General features: G+C 45.1%; 1 protein-coding gene across 5 annotated transcripts in view; it reads right to left on the minus strand.

The window, feature by feature from the left end:
* The window catches only part of CACNA1H (calcium voltage-gated channel subunit alpha1 H), a 221701-nt gene that overhangs the window by 25278 nt on the left and 169883 nt on the right, over positions 1-26540 (minus strand). For 4 of the 5 annotated variants that reach the window (XM_062588647.1, XM_062588651.1, XM_062588650.1 and 1 more), the window contains 14 exons: positions 24546-24636; positions 22068-22276; positions 19823-20257; positions 19001-19101; positions 18455-18578; positions 18246-18314; positions 17951-18135; positions 15429-15555; positions 14710-14835; positions 13861-13950; positions 12478-12691; positions 3852-4003; positions 1728-1837; positions 439-572 (listed from right to left, as the gene is read on the minus strand). In XM_062588647.1, coding sequence (XP_062444631.1) covers positions 439-572; positions 1728-1837; positions 3852-4003; positions 12478-12691; positions 13861-13950; positions 14710-14835; positions 15429-15555; positions 17951-18135; positions 18246-18314; positions 18455-18578; positions 19001-19101; positions 19823-20257; positions 22068-22276; positions 24546-24636 — 2167 coding nt within the window. The remainder of the gene's footprint in view (positions 1-438; positions 573-1727; positions 1838-3851; positions 4004-12477; positions 12692-13860; positions 13951-14709; positions 14836-15428; positions 15556-17950; positions 18136-18245; positions 18315-18454; positions 18579-19000; positions 19102-19822; positions 20258-22067; positions 22277-24545; positions 24637-26540) is intronic. The other variant, XM_062588649.1, reaches the window with a different exon arrangement.

Consider the following 26540-nt stretch of genomic DNA (forward strand, 5'->3'; position numbering starts at 1 on the left):
ACTGCAACCTGCAAGGCCCATAAACATCTAAGCATTCTGACTCCATCCCTCACCAACTGATATTAAGGTCTTCAGTAAAACAGACCAAAAGTCACGAAAACTCCAGTATGCCCTAGTAAGAAAATGAGATGGGGAGATGCTTCCTCAGGAAAAAGTGTCATCATAAGCTCTGATTCTGCCTTCTCTACTGGTTCCTGCTCTTGTTTGGTATCAGTATAAAAGGTCTACGATCCCAGGTTTAAATTGGAGACCAATTAGAGACCCTTCTCGAAATGCCAATGAAATCCCACCTACCTTGTTTCTGCATTGACATTCTGCAGCCTCATCTGGTAACTGTTTTCAAATCTAACTGAAACAGTAGGACTGGGAGAACAAATGGCCAAACTGCTCCCTGATGTGTCTTGAGGAGCGACTGAAGACCTGCGGAGTGAGCCTTACCTCTGGCTATTCTCAGCACCCGCATGATGCGTATTATTGTGGGATTGATGGGCAGTGCAGCATTCATCTCAATCTCCTCCAGCGTGATTCCCACAATTGATAAAAGAACTATGGCCAAATCCAGCTGATTCCATCTAATAGATAAAGAAAGAAAGGACAATAAAGGGAAATCTTACATGGACAGGCAGCACAGAAAAATGCCCATGAGTAGAGAATTGTCTGTTAATAACGATCACAGGCAAATCCCAAACTCTTTCCTCTCGCATACCTGGGCCAATGATCCTCCATTCTAGGTGGTACAAAATGAACTCCCTGCAGCTAGCACAGAGAGTCTTTGGGCCACACACTGCTGTAGGCTGGCATCTTACTCTACTTCCCAGTCCCTATAGTCCTCCCCTGGTGTCCACTTAGAGTTACTCTCACAGACAGGATACTGGGTTAGAGGGACCAGCTGTTCCCGTGTTACACCCCCTGTCTTGGGTCACTCTGCTTGAGTGTCTTTACTGATTTATAAGCTCACCCTTTCAGATGACCTTCCACACCAGCACTGGAAAGCCAATAAGGTGTGAAGAAACTGAGTGCCCTTACTAAGCAATTTCTCTAATAAATAATATTGCTCATGGCAGTTTCCAACCATCCAGTCACAATATATGAGGCAAATGAGCTGGTTTCCAGGACTGTGTGGAAAAGTGTATGATCTCACTCTGCCCTTCAGCAGGTCTCCAAACCACAGTGTGCTCTCACACCCATTGGCTTCTGGCTGAATGTGCAGTAGAATCAGATCTGTGGCTGGGATCAGCCCTCAGTGGCTGGGATCTGAAGGCAGTGGGGCTGAACACAACTTCCTCTGTCTTTGCTAAGGGATTGATAGGCTGTTGGCTTTGTAAAAGGACTAGTTTGCACTTCAGAGGACACTTGTTTTATGGGGCTCCGTGACTTTGGGTTGCCATGACTATTCTTTTGAGGTCTGGACTGATGCAGACAGCTTGCCTAGATCTCTACACTGACCAAGTCACACGTGGCAGAGCGGCAGTTCATGAGGTAAGGAACTTATCTACAGTTTTGTAACATTTCTTGAATGTCCTCTGCAAAGCAGGAACAGCAATTCTTAGGACTTTCAGCTCCAACACTATAAAGTTTGCACCCATGGAGAGACAGCCCTTTCCATTTTCTTGTACTCAGCATATGGTACTACTGGTACAGTGATGCTACATTTACCCAGCATCTGCCTTCTAAACTGGGTCAGTATAGCTCGATCCCCAATGTAAAGGAGTTTAAAACACTCTCACCTGTCCTTAAAGAACCTTCGAAAACCAAATGCCACCAACTTCAGAACTGCCTCAAACACAAAAACTATGGTGAACACATAGTTGCAGTACTTCAGAGCTTCATCCAGGGACTGAAAAGAGAGGCACCAGTTAGTTCAGCCCAAGCTGTTGTTTCCCACTGCAGAGGGACTGGTAGACAAAAGAGTGGCATAAGCACGGAGGAGTAAGAAGCTTGCTCAGCTCAGTTACAAAACACTGCATTAAATCACACAGAGAAACTCAAATAAAGGATTAGACACTGATGCAAACAAAAACCTTGTAAGTAGTAATAACTAGTTGTGCTAAAAATGACAAGAGCTATCAATCCTCCAACTTCAGTGCACAAGTTGTTCAGGATCTGGGACAGAGAGAAAATTCTACCCCTGCCTCAGCTAATAAAGTTTACTTCTTCTGAACTGCCTAGAGTTGGGTAGAATAAAAGATCTGATGGATCATTTCTTTATTCAAGCATGGCAGTCCTTAGGACAATGGTTTTGCTTGACACACTCAGAAAAATAAATAATGTTGGAGACAGATTAAATTGTGCCTTCTAGAAAAATGTTACATCTCTAATGCTAGGAAAAGAATATCCATATTTGGTGCAATGTTCACTCTCTCTATGGAGCTGCTCTCGGAAGTCAGGAATCCAGTGTTTATACTCTGAGTGTTTATAATGGATTTCATTGGAATTGGAGGCCAACAATAGCAAAAGAATCTTACATGGACCTTAAAATAGATAGTTGCAGACTAAAATAGCTTTTAGATTGGGTAGGGATTTGGGTAGAGGAGAGAGGGAAATCAAATTTAGTTAAATGTAGTATAGGTCTCTTGCAAATAAAAAAATGACAACAGTGAATATCAAAACAGTTGGAAATAAAAGGCAAGAGAGTAAGGGAAAAAGGCCTTTTGCTTTTGTGACAGAAGATGCCTCAGGCCACAGGAAATATCTTCTCTTTATAGTTGTGTGGTGGCTGTGTTTTGTTGACCTGAGGTATGTACAATGAACATGCACTGATTTTTTGGGAAGAGGAGCTGAAACTTTTTCAGGCGTTGGCATTCCTCAGTGCACTACTCTCTCTGGTTTTGTTCTAGTGCCTAAGGTAAAATGGCTACCTTAAAAGAATGTGGCACAAATTACTATTTCATATAGAGCTGACTGCCTGAGCTTAAACTCTTGTATTATTTGTAATGGTCTGCATTCATATTTACACTGCTGTGTTTTACATGAGCATAAAACAAGTGTAAATAAGATCTAATCTAGATAAGTAACATTTACATGTGAAACAGAGGCTGTTACGTAAAGGAATTATGGGGGCAGAAAAGTACACAGACTGCAAGCAAAAAACACACACCCACACCCTGTGGCTTGGTGCCCCCTCGCCTTAATTTCCAGGAGGCATTTGCAGGTTAGTTGGCAGACCATGTAATACCAAAAAAGCAAACACTGAGTCTAGACCTCTGTGAATGATGATACAGTGGAAGGTTTATATATGCGACAAATCCATGGGCTATAAGATTTATGCCCAAGATTTTCTGTGGAAAATAGGATTTTAGGATACATTAAGAAAAAAAAATCACTGTACTTGAAGTTGGTTTACTTCAAATTCATTGAGGAGAAGAAACTTTTTGCTCTGTATGCATTAGTTTAATATTTACATCCATTAATGGAATATTCTAACACTCCGGACTGTTTTACAGCCTGAAGATAAATCATTGCTGGGATCAGGAGAAGAAATATTTGCTCTCGTCTTTTTTCTAGTAGTTTATTTCACTCTCTATGAGCCTGATGCAGTGCTTACATGCAAAAGCAGATCACTGCCCTCAGAAGCTCTGACCTTGACCTATGTGATATTGGACTCAAGTTTCTGGCTGCCACAAGCGGCTCTTTCCAGTTTCCTCCCAGAGGAAGAGGGACATGCAACACTGAGTTTGAAGTCTGCTGAGGCTCTCAAGTGATGGGGAACACTCCCAGAGAAGTGGGGCCAGCTGCAGACGTCACCGACATCACTGATCTTGGCATCCCATGGGAACAGCATGTGGTCCTCAAGCCCATTGCCACCCCTGCCGCTGTGTTTCATGTCCCATGCACTGATGGGTGGCTCTTACCTTCGGCTGGTTGTAGTGCTCCATTGACATAGTGATGACATTGACCCCGATGATGAATGTGATGAAGAGGTCCAGGTAGTGGCTGGTGCAGAGGGTGTGAATGTACTTCCGTGCTGGGGAATAGTCTGCATAATAAGGCCTGCGCTGGGCTTCTGCAGAAAAAGACAAAGAAAGGCAAGGCAATGAATGCAGGCCCTGCAGCTCAGCTGGGTGGCATGGGCATCACAACCACACCAGGACCTGCTGTTAGTGTCTTACACATGCCCGGATGCAGGGTAAAGTCCTTTGGAGAACTGATTCAAGCAAGCTCCATGAAATGGCCAAGTACTTCTACCTAGCAGCGAGGCCTTCAAAAACTGCATCTGGGTTATCCAACTGAGCCAAACCTCTTGGGCCTGCAGAACTGACCTGTGTAACGACGACAAGTTTTATTCTTGCAAGTGCTCTCTGTTCTTACTGCTTCATCTCATGCTAGTGAACAACCTCTTCCCTTAACAGGACTCCATCACAAATTGGGAAGGGCGAGAATCCCTGCTTGAGCAAGGGAGCTGGACTAGATGATCTCCAGAGGTCCTTTCTAACCTCAACCATTCTGTGATTCTGTGAGAAGCAGGATGGAAATGGAACCTGAAGCCAAGAGAAAAGCTTCAAATCTAGCAAAACTTCAATCCAGTTTGGTGGAAAGGCCCAGGTCAGCTCTTGCTGATGGAAACTCTGACATGCATCTCTTCCAATCCAACTGACGTCAGGCATGTTCCACATAAATAAGAACAAAACCTTAACTCAGCTTCAGCGAGAGTGGGCTTTTGGGGCATTACAAAGGTTTAAGAGAACACAGCAACGCCTGCAGCAAAGTAGGACACATGCGTGAGGGTTACTAGCACACAGGATAGAGCCAATGGCAACAGAGTGGGGTGCTCAGCATCCTTCTCTAAAGACTGGCAGCACGAGCTCCTTCGGAAATAAAAGAACAAGGGCTTGGCTGCACCTAAAAAACCATTCAGGCCACAAACACATCAATTTTATGTCTCTGCCTCTGGTCATGACTCCTCCTTTATTTCTTCTGAAATGGGGAAATTTCTGCACTTGACAAAGCCCCTGGAGCTGTTCCAAAGTAAGTGTTTGGACACTGCCCTGCGATGGAATTGTATTTACTGCTTGTGGCTCTCTAAAATTAGACTGTGACCACAGGATGGCTGTGGTCACTCTGATGGAGTCTAATTCTTTTCGAACTTAAGACATGTAAATATTCAAAGAGGGTACTTAAGGCCAAACTCAGCATTACTGCAGATTTTTCAAGTGGAGAAGACATTTCCAGTCATACCAAGTCAGAGCAGGATTGTTCATAATAGTGGAGGGTTTTTTTGCAAGTGTTTTAGCAAATCCAGCTTTAAATACAGGAGGACCTATGAAAAAAGTTGTTTAACCTTAAAATAAATACAGAAGTAAGTTCAAAAGCACTCAGAGTCCTCCCAAAATACCTCTTTCACTCTTCTCATTGTGCTAATATCTTTCAGATGGAATGACTCTTGATTTTTTTTTTTTTTGGTAGTACAGCTGATGTCAGATTAGAGTCCAAAACTGTACAATAAATTGGATAAAAGGAAACTGAATCTGCTGCTCTCTCTTTTAACTATCATTTCTGGTACTTAAAAGTGAAATGGGGACATTTAAAAAACATTTCCTTCTGAGTGGGGTCATCAAAGCTTCTTTTTTTTCTGCCAATGGGAGTGGAAAAAACAAGATGAAAGCAAACACAGTTATTCTGGAGCGCATTTTGGTGTTGCTTATGTGCCTAAATGCTATCGGTCATCTTGGACTGGGATGGTTGTCTTTGCTACTGAGCTTGCCTAATCCTCTGATGTGACTGAAAAACAGTAATAAAAATATTGCAGCAAAATATTTACTTAATTGTACAATGCGCTTTCATGTGTATTCAGAATTACAAAATACTTTTTTTTTTTTGGAAACGTCTTTTTGGGAATGCAAGAAATCACCTTTTGGGAGATCCAAGAATACCCCAAACAGTTGAACATTATATTAAGGGTCTATTTATTAATGAACAACTGATTAATGGAGCTCAGAAGAACATTAGCAGTCATACGCAGTGTGTGAAACCACTGGCTATCAGCACATAAGGGAAACAGGCTGTAGGTGATTGCAATTACTCTCTCAACCGTATAAAACCAGCCACTGATTAACTATTTGATAAAAAATGGGCTGTTTAGTAAATACGATAAAGTCTTTCATAATTCTTAAAACAAAGCACAATCCCAAGAAGACACCTTCCACTGTAAAGCTGCCAAACAGAAATTCTTCTAGGCTACCTGTCAGCAAGACAGCACTCTCTTTACAGGAGCTGGATATCCAAATGGCAAAGAGGAGTCCCCCGCTGTACTGGAGGGTATCTGCTCTATGGCATTAAACTGTCTCAGAGGTCCGTATCTATAGCCTCTGCCAGTGTTCAGTGCTGGCTAAGCCTGATCAAGTGGTTGCTCAGAAAACTTGGGCAAGGTTTAACCCGGGGTGGGATAAAGGGGCTCTAGGAAATGCCTTAAGCAGTTAGGATGCTCTGTACCCCCAGAGTCAGCTCAATGGATGAAGAAGAAACTTCTCCTAGGGACGCATGTACAAGGACAGTCTGGGATAAAGTTGACAACATTTGGAAGCACATGCAACAACACTGTCATGCTCAGTGCAGAACCCATGCAATGTCCATTAGAGGAGATACTGCTCATGCAAGGCTATGGGTAATGTGCAGGGAGGACAGGCCAGCTTTGGCTCTCGCCTACGCCGATGTTGGGCTGGAGCACTCCCCCAGAAGGCTGAGGGGCTACAGCAGGGTGAAAGCAGTGTGAAATGAGCCGTACAGCTTCACCGCAGCTCCAGTGCGCTCATGTGGAGGTGGTCTGCCTTTCAGAGCTCCCCTGCCTTGGGTCACTGCTCATTCCTGGTCCTTTCAGGAACAGGAATTTTATTTTGATCCACAGCACAGCAAGGGACTTTCTGCAACTCTCTGGCCCCATCAGCCCAATCACAGACATACGTTTGCACCTCTTAATATACCAGCTTATTCCTCCAGTTTGGGTGTAGGAGCCCACTGCATGCAGGCTGAGCCACCTGTCCAGCTCAGAGATGTGGGGGCTGCAGGAGAGCTTGCACGAGGAAGACAGCAGGCTGTGGAGGTGGCACAGCAAAAGGAGAAAGTCGAGGGCATCATTAATCACAGAAGGCAAAACACAATCTGTGCCGGGTTTCTCTAAGGAAACAGTTTCTGGGATGAGACTCCAGTCAGCCAACAGGCAGACACGTCAAACACTGCCAGCTACCCCATCAATTGCTGCTGATGGCTTGAATTGCTGGAGACATGGGAGGGAGAGGAGACACCATCAGACACAGACAAAAGGAAAACCATGCCCCTTTCTGGCCCCTGCTTCTGGATGTTGGCTAAAACTTAAATCTCACTTCCCTGAAGAATATTTAAACTTCTTCACTTGAGATTCTGCTGACATGAAAATTAATGAAGCACTGTCTCCCAGCTAAAAAGCATTTTAGTTGGCATTACAATTGCTAGCTAAAGCTCCTCCATTATTCTTCTCTGCATGAAACATCAGAAAGCCCTAATGGGTTTATATGTGTGCTTGGCACAGAGTAATTCTATACCTGCAGCTGCCTGGAAAAAATAAGCAAGATTATTTGATAATTCCTTTGCTGAGAATACTAAACTCAGATATGTGGTGCCCAAAGTTTTAGTTACAGTTCAAGTATTTCTGCAGGATACAAGATGGCTGAGGCACTGAGAGGATGGGCTAATGCTAAATACCTCTGTGTGCTGCCCATGATTGCTTATCCCTAGCTTACAGCCAGTGCTCTGAAAGGCAACTCTGCTGGGTCTTAAAACAAAACCGACCTCTTCCACAAGCTGTGATGCCTAGACATTCGTTCAGCGCTCTGCTGGGAAACGCCCGAGAGAAACAGGGCCATGGCCACGCTCCTTGTGTGCAGAGAGGAAATCTGGGAACAGCAGCATTTGGCTTTTCTGAGTTCTGGGCTTTCAGAGTCTGTCCAGGGAGCAGTGACCTGATCACAGCCCTGAAACGCAATCTCTTCTCATCCCTTCGGGCCTCCCCAGGCGCTGTCAGACAGCCGTCGTTCCCAGCGGGGCCTGCGCCCCTTTCAGCACGCGGTGTCCTCCAGACCTCGCTCGCAGCCGTTGAGGCCCCGGGAACTGCCGGCATCCAACCCGACATCGTGATCTGCTCGGTGGGCCAAGGTTTGCTGGCTTCACAGCGCATGCAGGAGGGCTGCATTTGGCCCCATGTCCTGAGCATGGAGAAGATCAAGCCGATCCATGTGGTTTTAATCAAAAACTTTAATCTGAGGAGGCTGGTTTCAGTCTGTGTCTTCTGAGAACCTCATTAAAAGGTTAGGAGCCGCAGGATTATTAAATTACAGTACACTTATTTACATAGTAGATGTATCTGATGGAGGTAGTGACTGTGTCAGGGAAATATTTTAGCTTATCTTGAATTTCTACCTTCACATGAAAAAGTACACCCTACAGTTCTGCCTTTAAAAACATGCCCAATGCATTTCTAAAACATATCCAACCCCCCATCCTCTATTTTCATTTCATTTCATTTTGGCAAATATGTTGCCTTATTTCAGTGCTGGAATACTATTATAGGTACTTAGCACATACAGTGCCTGCAGTGTGTGGCTTTTTAAAGCATTCACAAAGTGATGGTCTCATTACTGCCACATCACTGGCGAGGAAGAGGAGGGCTGGGCAGGGAGGAAGGCCATGCAGCTCCTGCTTGCAGCGCCGCCCCTGGCCGCTGGCAGCCAAGCTTCTCACAGTCGAATCGTGCCCGCTGGGAGCCGTGGTAGCTGCTGACCCTTCGGGCAGTACAGAGAGCCTCTGCCTTGCTCGAGTTTCAGGTCTGCGAGGCCTCATTGCTGGGTGCTGCTTGTTGCAGGAACTGAGGGAGGCAAGATGTGAGGGATGTGAGGTGTCAATCTCTCCCATCCCTGTCCTGAAATGGGCTCCAAGATAGTAATGAGAAACCTTTCTGAAAGAGTCTGAGGTGGCAAGGTGGGGCTGAGAAATCTCTTCCTACCATGCTGCTGAAAAACCTGGAAATTAACCCTGGCCTAAAGCAGGACAGACTAATCCTGCAGTGGCTTTGGCTGGCACTGTGATGTTCTGGCTCCCCAGTACACGCATGGGGAAGAGGCACCATGGGGAAGAGACACTGAGCGCTGGCCACTTCCCCCACGCACTGGCGAGATGCTTCCTGCCCGTCCGCTGGGGACGAGGGATACGGCCACGCAGTGCCGTGAAGAGAGGAACTGCAGTCTGAGCCCAGCTGTCCTCCGCCAGCCCTGCCTTGAAGCCACAGCTCAGCCTTGGAAGAAACACTCCATCGAGGTGGCAGCAGTGTCCCAGGCGGCGATCCACCCTCACTGGGAAGGCGAAGGGACGCAGGCAGCGGGCTGCTACTCCGCTGCGTAACAGCACTGAGACAGCGATGGGAGCTGACCGGCAGAGCAACCAGCTGGGTCCAAGGAGCGCCTGGCAGGGCTTGAGGAAGGCCCACTGCAGGCCTAAAGGAGAAAGGAGGCTAAGCAAGACAGGCCAGCTATGCCTAACCAGTGCACTTCTGTGTCTGCAGGTACCTACGGACGCCCAGAGACCTCAACACACAGGAACACGCACAGGCCTATGGAAACGGGGGTGCTGCACACAGAGGACATTGCAGACAGGTCACAGGACACAAAGACAAGATGCCAGGCAGACGGGGTGAGTGCCCAGATGGAGGGACACTGCTCAGGCAGTGCATTTGCTAGCTATGCTAGATTTCAGTCTAGCAAACAGCCTGAATTCCTCCTTCCCTTATGCTAGAAAGAGCAGCTGAAGAGAAAGGGTGGCTCTCTGCTGCCTTCTCAGCGCAGCCCCCTTGTTCCTCCGCAACAACACCGGTCTCCTCTGCATCCTCCGGCCCCTCAGGACTGGCCTCTCTGCCCCGCTCCCCAGTGCGGGTGAGGAACCCAGTCCTGCTGGCACACGGGAAGCAGGCCACTCCACCTCGTGTCACCACGCAGCATCCCACGCAGGCACACCCCCGACACTCAGCAGAGACTCACTGCTGCATGCGGCACTCACCGCACCTCCCATCTTTCTGAGTCTGCCATTCTTTGCCAAACTCCTTGTCTTCTAAATTAGCCAAAAGGTGAAAATTCCTCTCATTTAAATAAAAAGATCCATTAAAATGTATAAGCGTGATAATCACAACAGATGCATATCTGCAATGTGATTTCACTTTGTTAACGATTCAAATCTGGATCAAGCTCTCCATGCCGAACAGGGGCAGGTAGGAGACCTCAGAGCCAGACGATCATGAGCTAACCTCCTGGAAGGCCTAAATATGACCAAATGTTTAGACACTCATTTGCTATATTGGACTTGATCCCTTTCCAGAAAGCTGTCCTCCTCCCTGTGTACTCTCGATGAAATGTTACACTCCACATCTGCGCAGTACCTGGGTCTGTAGTCTGAAATATCTCCCTGACTCTATCCTTCAAGATAGCTGGATAAAGATGGGCAACAGAACAATGTCCATCACTTTGACAGGGACTGGCTCTGTTTGGTGTCTGAGCAGTGAGCCACAAACAGGCTTGTAATAAGATTTGCCTAATCTGGAACAGCAACTGGTTGTGATTAAACAGTCCCTCCTTAGCCATGCCCCAATCTATTTTCGCTAAAGATGCTTTTGCCCTTTGTCTGTGTTTAACCATTTTTTAAAAAATATATATATCTAACATCTGAATTTATCTGAGCCTCTTCTTGGGTTAGCACATCTGGGGTAGAAATTCTGTGCAAGCAGTAAGTCTCTGGAGAGCCCAAAACTTATTTGCCTTACTGTGCTGGAAATGCTGTCTTCAGGATTTTCCACCTCTAATTCTAGCTGGAAGCTGAAAGTCACAAACTGAAATGGGAAAAGAGAAATGAAACTGCGCCTGAACTTTTTCTAAATCTCTGAAGAGATTCAACTACTGTTTGAGGCTGGCTAGCTTGACCTAGACAGGAGTTTATTTTAACCTAGCTACTTACTCATGACTAGTTAAAACGAAATGGGCTTTGCCTTTACTGTAGTATCAGGTCAACCTGCCATTAAGGCCCTGTGGAGACCACAGTGCAGATGTTTAGTGCTGAGGTCTCCTGTGACTAATAAAGAGGAGCAGAAGAGCAGGAGAGGAGCCGTGGTGGACCCAGCTGCCTGCCTTCACCCTCAAGTGCAGACAGAAAGGGGACATTGGCTGGAGCTAAGGTTTCTGCTAGCAAAGGCTCCGATTGCTATGTCATTACAGCCAGACAAAAGACTGTTTGATCTAACCACGGTTTTCTCTGATGAAAATAGATACCTATGGCTTGATGTTTGGGGGACAACTAGCCATTTGTCATGATGAGATATTAAGCCCTTACAGGAGATTACTTGTAGCAGCCCAGCTATAGGCAAAGAGCCACAGAGCTGCTCTGGCAAGCAGGGCCAAAACCACTCAAGCCTTATCCCCGACTAAACTCAAACCTGATCATAGTGGCCAGGTCATGTTCCTTCACTTACTTCTGAATTACGCTGGCAAATGTCTAACATAGTCTTTCCCTGTTTGCACAAAACTGGCTAGGAAGTTGATATGGCTGGGTTCCCAGTGGTGTCTCTGCAATACTCACTAGATAAAATGCTACAAGCAGCTTGTCCCTGGTGGGGCCTGCCAAGGAACAGTGAAGATGAGAATTACTATGTGAGGACCCCTGGGAAGGCTTGGGTCAAAAAATGAGACCTGGTCTGGTTCGACTGTCCCTAACACATTTACTAGAATCAGATTTCAGCTAAAGGTTTTCTGCTGCATCCTAACGGCCCTGCATCTGGCCAGCATATCCATCTAGTCTGTTTGCAAGGACTGAGTCCCAGCACATTGCTCAGCACTAAAGAGCACCCTCAGCACATGATAGGGCAAGCATCTCTTGTAATGGACATCTTCCAAAGAAGACTTTTCTGAACAGCCCCATCTCAGGGCTCCGTTTCTCTCCCCAGGGCTGTTGGTTGTTCACGCCCTCATGCAGCATGTTTGTGGCATGCGGGGCCATGCGCCAGGACGCTAAAAAGCATCGCAAATACTTGATCTAAGAAAAAAACTAATAAATCAAACCACCACCATCATTAGATGCAAGCGACACGTTAAGCCACCGGGCTACCCTTGGGACTGGCCTTTACGTGCACAGCAAGCATTGCAACTGTTTACTCAGTTACATGACGAGCTCCTGCTTGGAGCCTGGGAACCTTAGGGACACTTTTGCCTTGCAAAGTGTGCTAGTCACTGATAGAGGACTCTGCTTTGAGCGGTATCTGCTCCCCAGCCAAGTAAACAGGTAATGCTTTACACTAGGCTTGTAGAGGACAATTCCAGGGTGCTGGCAACCCAAGACTTAAGGTACTGCTCAAGAGGTATCGAAGCACAACAACCTCTTGAATCCCATGGAAACAAAACCAAAGGAAAACGAAAGTCTTGCTTTGGGAGCAGGCAGGGCTCAGAAAGATTTTGGTTTGTAACACAGTCTACCGACCAGACAGGTATATCTCCTTACTCCTGCGCTTTTTCTCCAAGCGTCTCAGCCGCTTCTCCTCCCGACGTCGGGCCTCCTCTGCCTCCTGGTGCTGCCGGCACTTGTGAAAGTTCTCCACTACTACCCCCACAAACATGTTGAGCACGAAGAAGCTGACGATGAGCAGGAAGGAGATGAAGTAGAGAAGCATCCAAGGGTTATGGTTCTGGATGGGCTAGTGAAGTGGAGAAGAGAAAAAGGAGAGAGAAGCAGCACAGACATGATGTGTATAAGCTGAGATATCTGGTACCCTGTAGCAACAAGACAGCACAGTAGATTTCTGTGGGGAAGAGGAGAGGGCTGGAAGGAGTTAGGTGATTTTTCCCAGAACATGTTCCTCTCTTTCCTTTTCTCAATTACTAGAATTTTACTTTTGTTCTGGAATGCCCCCCTCCTCCTCTGCTAATTTGGCATACGGATTTCCTTATTTTGGGGTTTATTTCATATAGCTTTAAATAAATCCCTTACAAGATCTCAGTGGGTGTGTATCATCCCACCTGGGAGATCATTTTAGATAAAGACAGGCCCAGTTTTTCTGTGGTATGTAGCCATGGTAATGTTTCTCAATTGTTTTGACTTCTTCAGAAGCAGTAGAAAATTAAGTACAAAGTGTTGCTGCTGTTGCAGTAGGGTACTACCCACCTAAGAGTTTTGACTTCCCTTTGCTAAAGCCTCACACCACACAAAGTTAGTAATTCCTCTTCACAACATCCCTGCTGGTTTTCCATCTCATATGAGTTTGCTCACATTCACTGTACTTCCACAAAGCCATAGTGCAACGGCACACGCTGCAATTAGTGGCTCTGGTCTGACCACAGTCAGTCCCAGGGCATCATCTTCTGCCTCCCTGTTCAGCTCCTGTCCAACTGGAAGGCCCAGATCCTCCTCCCACTAGCTATTTAACATATATGTTTTAAAAGAAGAAGGAGTAGAGGCTGAAGTGAAACTTATTCTGCCCTCTTCTTCTATCCCAACCTATTCCTGTAGCTATTGCAGCACTTCAACGGTGTAGGGACAAAACAAGGTTTATTTTGTAAGTTTTCCAATAACCGTGTCAATGTCACCCAGATGAATTTGCATGAGAAAGTCCCAGAAATCTTTCTGAGGACGTCTGTTGCCTGATGTCCCATTTCAAATACTAACACTCTAAAAATCCATCAGTGCTCGGCTATGTACTACATAGGCTGCAGTCACTGTAAGAGATACTTAGTGAGGGTGGAAACCCTTGTCAGCCTGATGGACAGCCTGGACCTCACAGAGGACCTCCCCGGGGCTTCAAACACCAGAGCCATCCAGGCACGAGATTCCAGGGAGTAACATTCCCGGCCTCAGCAGTGTATCTACCTGTTGGTCAATACCCACAGCATCCAGACCATCGTACATGATGTTCACCCAGCCGTCTTTGGAGGAGAGGACAAACAAGGACATGAGAGCCTGTAAGAAAGAACACACACATTGATTCTTCATTTTAACCACCAGAGAAGAAAGTAACAATAGATAATGCTCAGCAAAACCAGTCCACAGCTCCTAACACATTATCTGGCCTGGAGCTGGTGAAATGCAATGTAATGGGGCTTCCTTTCACCTATTTGCATATCTATCTTAAAAGTGAGGAAACTATGGTCAGTTACACTTCTTTTCCCTCGCATAGAGGCTTAATTTTGCTCAGCCACATCAGACTATCTGGTCACCAAAGTGTGATCAAAAATCAGTATGTCAGGCTGGCCAAATATAATGAGATTTAAAAAAGCATGAGGTTTTAAAAAGTTTAAATATATTCCAGTTCTTTCTATGGGCTCTCTCGTTTTTTTTTTTTTTTTTTTTTTTTTTTTTTTTTTCCAGAATAAAGTGCCTTACTATTTTCCTTTGCAAGCATAATAGCTAGGAGTCAAGAGATTAGAAATAACAATTGAGGACCCTAGACAAGGAACTGCATACAAAAGCAGTGGCTTTAAGACAACACTCTCCCGTAAACAAGGAACTGTATACCCCGAAGAAGTCCAGCTGCAAGAGATCATGAGAGGTGACCTAGTCTGTCCCTGCTCTCAGTCAGGGCCACTTCTGACATATGAATGTCTACATTGTTCTTGGAAACTTCCTATAGTAAAGCTTCCACAGCCTCTTCAAGGAGTACATTTAAAATCCTCCTCCATTAAAATCTGGTAGAGAACATCTTTGTAATTAGGACTTTACCTGTCCCAGATTGTCAAAATTGTACTTCCTCCGAACCCATTTGTAGCGTGCATTAGAGCAGTCAGTCTTTGTAGTGATGTTTTTCACATCAGGACCATCACAGTAGTAGAATTTGCCTTTAAAAAGCTGCATTTGAGAAGACAAAAAACAAACTTTGGAAAGTCTGTCATGAGTTATATTTCTTTTCCCCTCATAGAGCTGTTTGCTTCAAATTCCTTTTTTTTTTTTTTTTTTTTTTTTGTCTCCCAGCTCAGATACCCTTCTTAATACTCAAGGCAGGAAAAACACCTCTGGTTAAAGGTCAGGTCCTGGTACATAGCTGTGCATTGCTCCAGACACAGCAGAAGGAAGGCGATCCTGAAGGCCTGATCTGTCTTATCGGCAGAACAAGAATCTCCTCTTTAGAGGAACAGCTATCATATAAATCCTAGCATACAGAGCTGGGAGGGATCTTGAAAGTCTATCTTTTCCTTCGCCTACCCTCCAGGTAGGCATAGCTCTTCCTGTGTTGCTCTTGAGGGACGTCTAAAGACCTTCAGTGAAGCAGATGCAACCCCCACCCAGAGCACCTCATCCAAGGCCAGGCTCTTTCTTCTTGACATCTAACTGAAATATTCCTTTGATGAGATTACCTCTACCTTAACCCCAGGTAGTGGGAAAAAAAGCTTCTCTTTTGCAGTAGTCACTTGCAGATGGCAGAGGCAAGGGGAATACTGTACCTGCACCCCTAAAATCCCAAAGATAATGAAGAAAGCACAGCAAATGAGAACGATATTCCCAATAGGCCTCAAGGAGGAGATCAAGGTTTCTACCACCAGCTTCAGACCTGGGGCTCTGCTGATGACTCTGGAAAACATGGTAGAACAATATGACTTTTAGTTTTTATGCATGTCCTGCTAGTACATGGTTGCTTTTCCTCATCTGCTTAGGCTGCAGTTAAACCAGGAACATCCTTCTCTATCTGCAGGCACTATTCAGAGATGATTAGTGACTTGGACAACCAAAACATCTACAGTTACAGTAGATGGAATTAAAAGTGTAAGAAAGAGGTTTAAACTCTGTTGGCAGGGTTTTGTGCAATTGCTTATGGAGAACACTGAGGAAGGAACACCCTTCACAGGCAGGCTATTCTGCAGGTTCCCACTGCAGGGTTACTTGCACCTTGCTCTAGAAAGCTCGTCCCCTCCAAGCCCTCTCTGATCCTAGTGGAGGAGTACATGCTAGGCAGGAGCTTTATACTAGCTTTATAGAGGGAGAAACACAGGCACAAACAAGGTCCTTGAGAAGAGTTCTTTAGAAAAGCAAATGAATCCAACACTCATCCTGCCAGGCTCTCCACCTCCCTCAAAATCAAGGCTCTAAAGCATGTGTTTACTTTGTCATCAGTGGGAGTCCTTGAGCTCTCCAAAGCAATACTTAAATGCTCACTTGCCCGACCAGCCTGGGCCCTGAGACACCATTTCAAATGGAGTCATTTCAGTTTGTTTCCTAATTAGTTCCTGAACCAACTCTTGGCCAACAGAGATTTGTGACCAACAGCTCCACAGCCAAAGGGTCAGCCCATTAAAGACAGCATTGATTACATGCTGTGAGGCAACTGAGAGGCCAGACGCGCTCTGAGCAAGGCCTAAAGCAAGTTTTGGGTATTACAGAAAGCAAGTGTTTCCTTTTTCATTCGAGTGCCTGATGAATGGTTCTCCCATGAGGGTCTGAAAAATGTGTTTGCACACACAAGCATAACAAGCCTGAGCGAGCTTTTCCAGGAAGGTGCAATAGAAAAACATCAAGGCTTTTTTAGGAGGGGCCCATAGGGAGGAGAGCATGAGAGTCCTTGCAGGTACCCTGAGCTTGCATGGCTAATGATGCTTTCATGCCTGCCAAATGCAGAGAAAAGAGCAGAGACCCATGCTGCAAGCACTGTGTGTGTGTGTGTGTGTGTGTGTGTGTGTGTGTGTGTGTGTGACATTGGAGGCTGTCAGCCTGCCGGTGCCCATCACTAGGTAACATCAGGCAGCTGATCTTTCCTCTAAAAGAAAAGCATTTCAACAGGGTCTTTTCTGTGTCAAATAATGTGACAATCTGAGCTGTATCTACAAAGTGTTAGGCATGGTCCCTGAAGTATACCTAACAGAGGCCACAGTACAGCCAACGTGAGGGGTGATTAATTCCTCCCTGTTAACAGGCTCTGGCCTAGCTGTTTTCTCTAGTTCCCCCCTTTCCCCCAACTTGAGCTTGTGAACTGCCCGTGCCCTGATTTCTGTTCCTAATTATGTTTGTCAGATAGGTACTTGCCAGGTCAGGCGAAGGCGACACTGAGCAGATTCCTGATGAGCCTGCATTGCAAGCCGACTGTGATGCCACCACCAGAACAGGGTGTGAGAGTGAGAGAAGACAGAAACACTCACAAAGCTACTTGTCACTAAGGAAATACAGAGCAGCAGACAAAAAGCTGTTGCTCTGACTGTCATGGGCCTAAACAAGATCTCCTCCTCTCGTAAGCAAGCAGCAAGTAGCTTTTCATCAGAAAGCCCACAGGTCTCTGGAGATGCCTATCTTATTTCTAATGAAATTTCATGAAAAAAGGCTTGTATTTCTTGCTGAGCAGGATGGAAGTGGAGCAGGAGCTGTGAGCTGATAAGAATCCCCCAAGCATAAATGCTCCTTTTCCCTTTATTATTGCATCATCGTAAACAAAATACAAATTGCCTTTATTCTTTTTCTCAAATACTGAAAGCATCTCCCTTCTTCCTAGCTGAGAGCTAAATTGTTTTGCAGTAATGTTAGATATGCAGGCACAAGAGAGTAGGTATAGACGCTGGAGCTTATCAAATTATTGTCAGCACCTGTTTAATCGCAAACTCACTCCTAGCCAACGCAACCTCCATTCTTGGGAACGACTGTGTGGTTGTGCAGTTTAACGAGAAGCCAGACTGATTTGTAAAACGGTGATAAAAATGCAGAGTGGAGGAGGCATTTGCTGCACTAACTGCCCGAGTCTGATAACACTTCTTGCTCCAAACTCCATCCACTCTTCTCCATGCTGGTGAAGATGAATTACATGAGAACTAATTTCAGTTTTCAAAAACTTTCACTAGATAAGAGCTCCCCAAAATGGTTCTACCTATACTGTGTTTTAGCTTTTTGTATCATAAACAAAGCCTTTATGGATCATGTGTATTTTTTTCAAATTCCTTGATGTATCAATACAAAACAAACCCAGCCACCCAATTGCTGAAAGTACCGGAGAGGTCTCAAGGTCCGCAGAAGTCTCAATACTCGAAGAACACCCAGGATCTTAGCTCCGCCTGCTGATGCCATGGAGACAATAATGTCAATGATAGATACAAAGACGAGGACTCCATCTAGGACATTCCAGCTGCTCTGGAGATAGGTGTTCTCCCCAGAGAAGAAGCCAAGAGCTACCACCTAGAACCAGGAGAACAGAGACATTTAAATTGCATCAGCCTAATCATAGCTGTGTCATGTCTTCAGTCTGCCAGGTCTCACCAAGGATCATGAGATGGAGATGTAATTACCTTAACCATCATTTCAGCCACAAAGATTGCAGTGAAAATGTAATTGGAAACACTTAGGAACATCCTTTCCTGCAAAATACAGAGCAACAGAAAGTAGCAAGTTATTTAAAGAGATTATAAAATAAACATCTTTCTTCTTGTGGGATCTTTCCCTGACAAGACTGAGATGTGAGTGTAGAATCAAACAATAAAATGTCTCATGTACTCACCGTGCTGTGTGGGTCTATATCTGGTCGCTCCAGCGCTATAGTGATGCAGTTGAGAAATATGAAGACCAGCACCACGTGATCGAACATTTTGTGGGCAATGACCTTCTGGCACATCACTCGGAATCTGCAGAAAGGAAGGGGAGAAAAACGTCCTTCACATGGTTGGGTCAGCAAGTGATTCCCATCCTAATGGCCTGTCCTCAAAAGCCTTCCAGTGCAGCTGTGCCATCAGCATAAGCCTAGGTGGTAAGCTAGTCTATCTATAAGCACAAACTCCTGAAGCCATTATTATTAATGCAGAAAAACAGATGTAATGATGGCTGTTATTACTGATGGCTAAATCACTCTTCTTCCTACATAGGCATGGAAAAACCTATGCAGTTATTCTGTCCACATATAGCAGAAATGTTACCTAAATATCAGGAGCCAAATTTCTAAAACTCTCAGTGCTTCTGCATTGAAGAGGATTTTTTTTCCATAGAAAGCTAGTTAAAAATATAGTATTCAATTATATCAAAAACCTGACATTTCACCAGGATTTCTTACCGATTCTGTGGGGAAAACAAGTAGAGGGACCAATCTTCGTGATTCTTGCACCACTCTGGTTTGTAGGGCTCTAGGACTTTACGAATCCGGTAGCAGTAACTCTGAACAGAAAAGAAGAAATATCTTTTTTCCTCTTTCATTTTCCTGCCTCTTCAGCCATCACAGTCCCGCTATGAAAGGGGGCAGTATCTGGCATTTCACAGGACCTGCAGGAGGTCCCAGCATTTGTGAGAGAGCTGGGGCAGGCATGCGGAAGGGATGCCACATTCTTCTAGAAAACCAGAAAGGAAAAGGGTGGAAGAAAGGAGCTGATTTACTGTGAGATATGAACATGACAAAGCCAAACTTCTCGGCAGGTACCATTCTGAGATACAAAGTTCTATCAAAATGAAAAAGACCTCAAACAACCAAAAACCTAAGTAATGGAGAGAATACTTCTTTCTCTGGGCTTTAAAACTTTGAGATGCTGAATAGCTAGCTCTTGTGAGCAAAGACTCTAGCTAACTCTTGTGAACTAAACAGCTATTTTTTGGAGGCATCCTGGGCCAGAGGAACAATCTCCACCAATCAAAAGACCAGGCAAATGTGTGCACATCCCCTTGTGGTTTTTCCCTTGTTGGAGACCACTGAAATGTAACAGTCCAGCCCATTAGCTAATAAAATGCTCTGGGAAATGGAAGCCCATCCCTCAAATCTTCATTAATTTTGTCTACATCAGCTATTAGGCAGCAACACGTCCAAGCCTGAGCTGGATTTTTAATCAGCCTTCCTGGAGTGGAAAAGCATCTTAACACATGAGCACCCAATTCCCCCTGAACTCACATCCTCCATGTCATCCTCGTAGTCCAGTGCATCCTCCTTGTGGCTGTCGATGCGCAGGAAGAACTCACTGGGGACATGCACCATCTTGCCATTGCAGTCTTGGTACTCAGCAGGTAGAACGGCCACAGGGCTGATACTGAGCGAGTGGCGCATGGTAGGCAGCTGGAGCAGCTCAGGCAGGTCCAGGGAGCTGCGGTAGTCCAGGGACTCTGCTCGGCGGTGCAGTGAGGCCCTGCTGACCGTGCTGGACTTTGCATCATCAGACTCATCATCTGTGCTGCCTTTCCCCTCTCCTGAGAGCAAGGACTCTCTTTCTCCTGACTGGTTCTTCTTTTTGAGGCTCGGGGCTCTGCCCAGGCTGTTCCAGCTTGAGCGTCGGCTCCCCCAGTTGCTGCTGGTTCCCCAGTTGGTGCAAGGGGAACTGCGAAGGCTAGACTGAGAGAAGAAAAAAAGTATTTGAGGTTTCATTTACAGGATGACGCCAAAAGGAATGGCATTTTGCCCAGACTGGAGTATCCTTCCTGTTGCAAGTCATATCTTCCCCTTCCAGTTTTACCTACAGCTCTGGTTTTATCATGTCAATACCTCAAGAAGGGAGCCAAGCACCCACACTGAAAACATTTTTTAAACTACATCTGTAGCACACCTACCAATTCTCTATGCTGCATGATTTTTTATGCTACTGGCAACATGAATTATGCATAAAAACTGAACCCAAAGACACTATTGACTAAGTGGCATGTTTTTTTCTTCATGCCAAAGTGGTTTCAGCACATATCTCTCCCAGCTTCCAAAGGGGTTCCAGCACCTAAGTCACCCAAGTGTCTGCTGGAAATTTTACCTGCATTCACATTACTTTCTCTTTTAATTCGCTGCATAAGGAGGCATAATGAGTGTCTCTCTCAAAGCAGATCACTGACATTTCTGCCAGTGATCAGTGTGTCACTGCACTTTGGCAGGCATGTGGTTGCCAGGGTGAGAGCACTTAAGGTAGGAGCAGAAAAACTTGACGGAAAACCCCTTTTCCCTCCATGGCTTCCGCCTGGCACAGAAACAAGGCAAACTACCGTCCTCCTTTTCATCACTGTTGGCCAGTTCTCCTCTGACTGCTTCATCTTCCTTTGGCTGGTGGCACTGACATGCTTTCAGAGGAAGGATTTAAACCATGAGCAACCTTTTCCAGCAACTCACAATCCCATGAAACCTCAAGGCAAACAACAGACTCATCTCTGTTTTCTTTTCAAAAGCATTACCTTGACTAAGCAGCTTACCAAAGGGGATAATGGCTCTGTCTCTGCATGAAGTGCCTTCATGGTCCACCGCCTCGATTTGAACATGATATTGCAGTTACAGAGCAGAGGAACAGGACAGATAAGCAGCAGCAGAAATCCACTATGTCTATTAACTCTGCTCCCTCTGTTTTCACAGAGCTGCCCTCCTGTTCCCCTGTTGCAGGCAAAATGAAATAATTTGCCAAAGAAGTCAACACCAGCCAGCTCTCTCGCCTCCACGAGCACTCAGTTGCAATCCGTCAGCTCACACCTTGCTTCCTGTCTGTCTCCCCTCCAAAAGGCTTGCTATACCGTAACTGGAGATCAGCTGCTGTGCTGTGGGGACAAACGCTTCGCTCCCTGTGTGCACATGTGAGTTCCAGCTGCAACTTTAAAACACTGTGGGGGAAAACAGGCTTCATCCTGCTCCACTTGAACACCTGGCACAGCTTCTCCAAGACATCACAGCACGGCCACTGTGGCTGGCAGAAGGCACTTGTTCGTCCCAGAGGGGTTTGCTGGGCAACCACATGAACTTGTCTTGTCTCAGGACACTTTCCTCCAGTGAGGTGAGTTAGCATAGACTCCTGATGTGATGTCACGCAGGAAACCCCTGAATCCTAGGACTTGTGTGTTGCCTCCCACTACATACTCACTGTCCCTGACTGTCATGTTGTCACTGTCTTGTCCCAGCATACTACTCCCCCCCATTTCTCCTCTGAATCTGTTCTCCTCCTCCCATTCTTCATATTTGTCACCTCTACCAGACTACTCTCCATTTTCTAGCAACATTCACACAGTGGAAACACAACTGTTGGCCTTGCTGAGTTGTGGCAGCACCAGAAGCACCAGGAAACAGATATATAACGGGAAATATGGGACAATGAACTTTAACAAAAATTGACTATGAATATACACATCACCTGTGCTGCTTGCAAGCACCTGAAGGAGTGCTATTAGCACTGGGGACCTACCAAGGACTTCTGATCATAGCTCAAGGGGTCTAGTGAAGCATTGCTCCCTCTCCTTGAGTCCACGAAAGTGTGCACTGAATCCATGTGTGGGGAACACTTCGGCGTGGGCATAGGTGTGGCAGCAGTGCGCATAATTATAGGAGGTGGCATGCTCCCCCTGCCTTCCAAGTGTCCATTTGGGGTGACGGCGAGTGAGTACATCTTCATCTCTGGAAAGAGATAGATAACATGAGGTGGCTCAACTACGGAAATCATTGCTCAAAACTGACATTATTCCTTGTGCTTTCTAGAGACTTTGCTGAACAAAGATCAAATTTTGTGGGCAATGCTAAGATCACCCACTCACTTTGACAGCAGACATATGGCAAATGTCAAGACTTTTTTAAGAGGCCTTTAGCACTGGCTGAGCCTGGAACTCCAAATACAGTTTCTTTTGCCCAGTGTTTCTTGGGATTTGGAAAGTGGAGTCACAATTTTTTGCTATTGGGAGAGACCAGGGAAAGGACACTGAGGACTGCCTAAATCCAATCTGGTAAATTAATCTCTTCTCCTTGTCACAGGCTTTTCCTTAGAGATTTTTATGCAGTTCTGATCTGCTTTGAATTCCCTCATCAGGAGGGAACTAAGCAAACATTATTCATTGTCTTTAATCTTCTGTTTGGGGGAAAGGAAATGGAAACGGCTTCTAAATATTCAAACACCTGGAAGAGTAAACCTCCTGTAACACAGAAATCTAATGACATATCTCTGTGGTAATTGCAGAAAGCATCTATTTTAGCTGTGCAGCAAGTAAAAAGCCCTCTGTAGAGAGATGTCGCAGCAACACAGTGTTATACCCATACAGAAAGATGTTTTGTCCTTGCTACATACTGCAGCAACCATATTCGCATAGCAGACTAATCAGAGACTATAGAACATACCACCTCCAGCACTACTGAGTGCCATAACATTCAAAACCAAAAGCCATGACAAATACAAAAGTTAAGTTGAAAAAACTTCTGTTTTGTTGAGCTTAGTGGATTCTGGTTTAATGACTGCAGAACAAGGGTGTTAGGGAGGGGGAAGAATGGGACCATCTGCCATCAGCAGGAGAGAAGTACGAGCCTGTACTTACTCAGGTGGCACAGGAAATGATCCCACCTCCACCTTGTCTGGTTACTGCAATGAGAAATTCAAGCGAGTGCATTATCCCTGCTATTTTTCCTCCACTGGCTGCTTTTGTAATGCAGTATTCTTCTTTGTATCATCTGTTTGCTTGCTGGCTTGGGCTCAAAGGCTGATCTGCACCACAGAAGTCCATGGGAACTTTGCCACTCCCTTTGAGGGGTGGAAGATCGAATTCAAAATTTGATAATCTGCAATACACAAGTTTCTCTTGCCAGTGCATCTGTTTACAGACCAATAGCTTTAGAACTGTTAGTGTTGTTTAGTTACTGGTTGGCACCTAGGAGGCTTATGGAGATGCATAATTCATGGACTTTGACTGGTGAAGAGTTCAGCCCTGTCTCCTATCCCTGTATTACCTGAGAAGAGGTGACAATGTTTCCTCCACTTAGAAATCGCTTACTACTTGAAGCTGCCCAGCAAATAGTTGATGTAAAGGATATATAAGCTGTGGCTTTCTTGCCAGCTGTTTGCAATGGAGAGTCATCTGTTCGCTTGATATTTGGAACCTGTTTCTTCATCAGCAGGCTGGACAGCTCCATCACCTTCTTCTGATCCGGCTTTGTCTCCTTAGCTTCCCTGACAAATTACTTATGCTCCTTCCTCAGCTGAATTCCATCTGCTCACCACAATCAATATCATTTCCTTAGCTGAAATGAATCCTGATTTAGAGGCATTTAAAGGAATCCTAACAAAAGACCAAGCTGAGAATAAAAATGCAGAGGAACTAAGGTAGCCCCTATTTATCATCATGCTATTCACTGTGCTCAAATATCTGATCCCTTCCCATCCTATTTGCAAGCTCTGCAGAGTGGAGACCATCTCCTGCAATTCCATGTTTATACTGCACTAGTACAATGTGGCAATATTTCAAGTCAGTTGCAACGACCTCCTGTAACACAAATAAACAGCAACATTTCCACCAATCAAACCTCCCTTAGATGCATTTGTGTGAGAAACCAAAGAGAACAGATGAGAACATGATGGATTTTTAAAAGCTGCTGAGAAGTAGTTTGTGAATATTACTGTCAGTGAACTATTCTATGATAATGATACAGAAGAAAAGATGAGACATAACTAAATATTATTGCACAGTTTAAAATTAGGAAAATATCCGTTCAAAGGAAATATCAACTCCCGAGGTTTTTTTAAGCCATCTCAACACTTTTTGCACAGGTGCTCTGTCAACACAGTTATCAGATTAATTTCCAAATAAATTAGCTTTCCTCCATAAATTTTGAGGAAAAGATGACTGCAGAGGTAGGGTTGTAGCAGAGCACTAATTCATAGGAGAAAAATAGAAGTGAAATCTACCTGTTGCTCGGAGGTCTTTCAGCTTCTCAAAATCATCGTCAAAATTGACAGATGTCTTGTCCTCATCTGTGTCTGATCTATTGGCATCACCCTGTAGAGAGGAAAAGAGTAATTAACAGATCTTACTGCAATTAAAATTTAGCACGAAGGCTCTTTGGATTAGTTAGCAGCTCAGAGATACCTCAGCTCCTCTTGGTTGGAGTACAGCCCCAAGAACCAGGAGGGCAGAATGCCAAACTCCCTTGACACTGCCCTAGGGAATGATTCTGAGTAAGTCCCTCTTCCCTGTTTTGATTCACTTTCTTACTTGGACAGAAAGGATGATGTGATTGTGAATACTGTTCCTGCAATGTTGTTGCACTTCCTATAGTGTGCCCCGTCTCACTGAACAGTGCGTCCCAGGGGAGAACATGAAAGCACAGCTGTAATCAGAGAAATGACTAAGAAAAATTGGCATTCTAGGGTTCCATATTTGTTCTCTCCACGATCCCAGCTGAAAGCACTTAGGTTTTAATGTCAAAGGATGTTGCAGGGTTTTTCTTTTTTATTTGACAGTGCTGTAAATTCAACCTAAATCTGAAAACTCAGCCCTGATTTGCTTCCTTCATACTGGCTGGTAATCAAGACTACACTGGGAAATCTCTTGGCAACACTGAAGCTGAGGCAGAAGAGAAGCAGGCCAGTTTGCTTGGTAATGCACCATCATCTCAGGACAGAACAGCCAAGAGCCCTCGGACAGGCTTTCCTCCTGGATGTCTGTTTAAGTGCTTCCTATGGCTACTTTTTCCCTTTCATATGTATCCGCCTCTGCTACCAAAATGACCAGCCTAAATTATACACAAGCCTGGGGCAGAAGAGCTATTGTCAGGTTCTCCTCTGCTGTGGAGTCAGTGGGAGGGAAGGAGTCCAGCAGGCTCTTGGCATGACTCTGGCTTGTTCCATCAAGACTGCAGAAAAGCTGTGTAAACTGGTACCAAATGGTTGGATTAAAGCAGCTGATCCTGGAAAAAGAGTACAGTTCTTCAATTGATGCCTGAACAAATCACCATGGTTTCTAGAGACATGGTGCTAAAGCAGCAGTGAACTTAATTTCATCTGTGATGTATCGCTAACGGGTGCAGCGAAAGAGACAGGATGACTGAAAGGCTTAAGTCTCCCTATTCATCTTCTCTGTTTTGGAGCAGGAGTAATAGTGCAAAGTAGCTGAGAGATCTGCATAATTTTGAAAGGTTTGTCTGCTTTTCCCGAGCAACTCTGGGGTAGATTTCAAAATGACATGGGAACAATGTTAAGTAGAAATATGGCATTATGATCCTGTAAGTCTGGCTGCTTCTTGTCCTAAGTATAAACGAGTAATAGTCTGTACTGAACATGTTCTTTGTGGCCAGTTATAACTATTCTCCTCTAGGGATACCCCTCCCTGTCAAACTTGCTCCATGGACAAATCAAAACTGAGATCAAGCTGAGATCTTTCTGTGATTCACAGCACAACTTCTTACAGTGTCCTTGCTGAAATACTGCTGATGGTTCAGGGCTCTAGTGTGCACCTTCTCAGCTGCACAATTTCACCTGGAGTCACACTCCATCTGAGTGAAAGACAGATTTGAATGAAGAGAGGAGAACTGCACATTGGCATCTTCCACAACTGCTTACAGAGTCAGCCTGAATGAAGACAAAACTAAGGAGATCAAAACATGAATTTCTAACATATTCCACATGTCTACTGGCAGAACCAGGGATGACAAAAGAAAAGAAATCCCAGCTCTACCAATACTTCCTTTTGTGAGTTGTCCAAGGAGATTTTAACAGTCTTTTGTTTACAACTAGAGCTAAGCTATCCATTTGTAAGTGCAAGACTTGATTCAAGTTCTTGTAGCTGAAATACAGCCCTGAAAAGGGTTTTCTGCAGCATGCCTGATACCTCAGTATGAGACATCTGACAAGCCTGTAGGCTTAATGTTGAGATATAACAAATTGAAATGGAGCAAAATGCGC

This window comes from Rhea pennata, chromosome 15, assembly GCF_028389875.1.
Source record: "Rhea pennata isolate bPtePen1 chromosome 15, bPtePen1.pri, whole genome shotgun sequence".
NCBI lineage: Eukaryota > Metazoa > Chordata > Aves > Rheiformes > Rheidae > Rhea > Rhea pennata.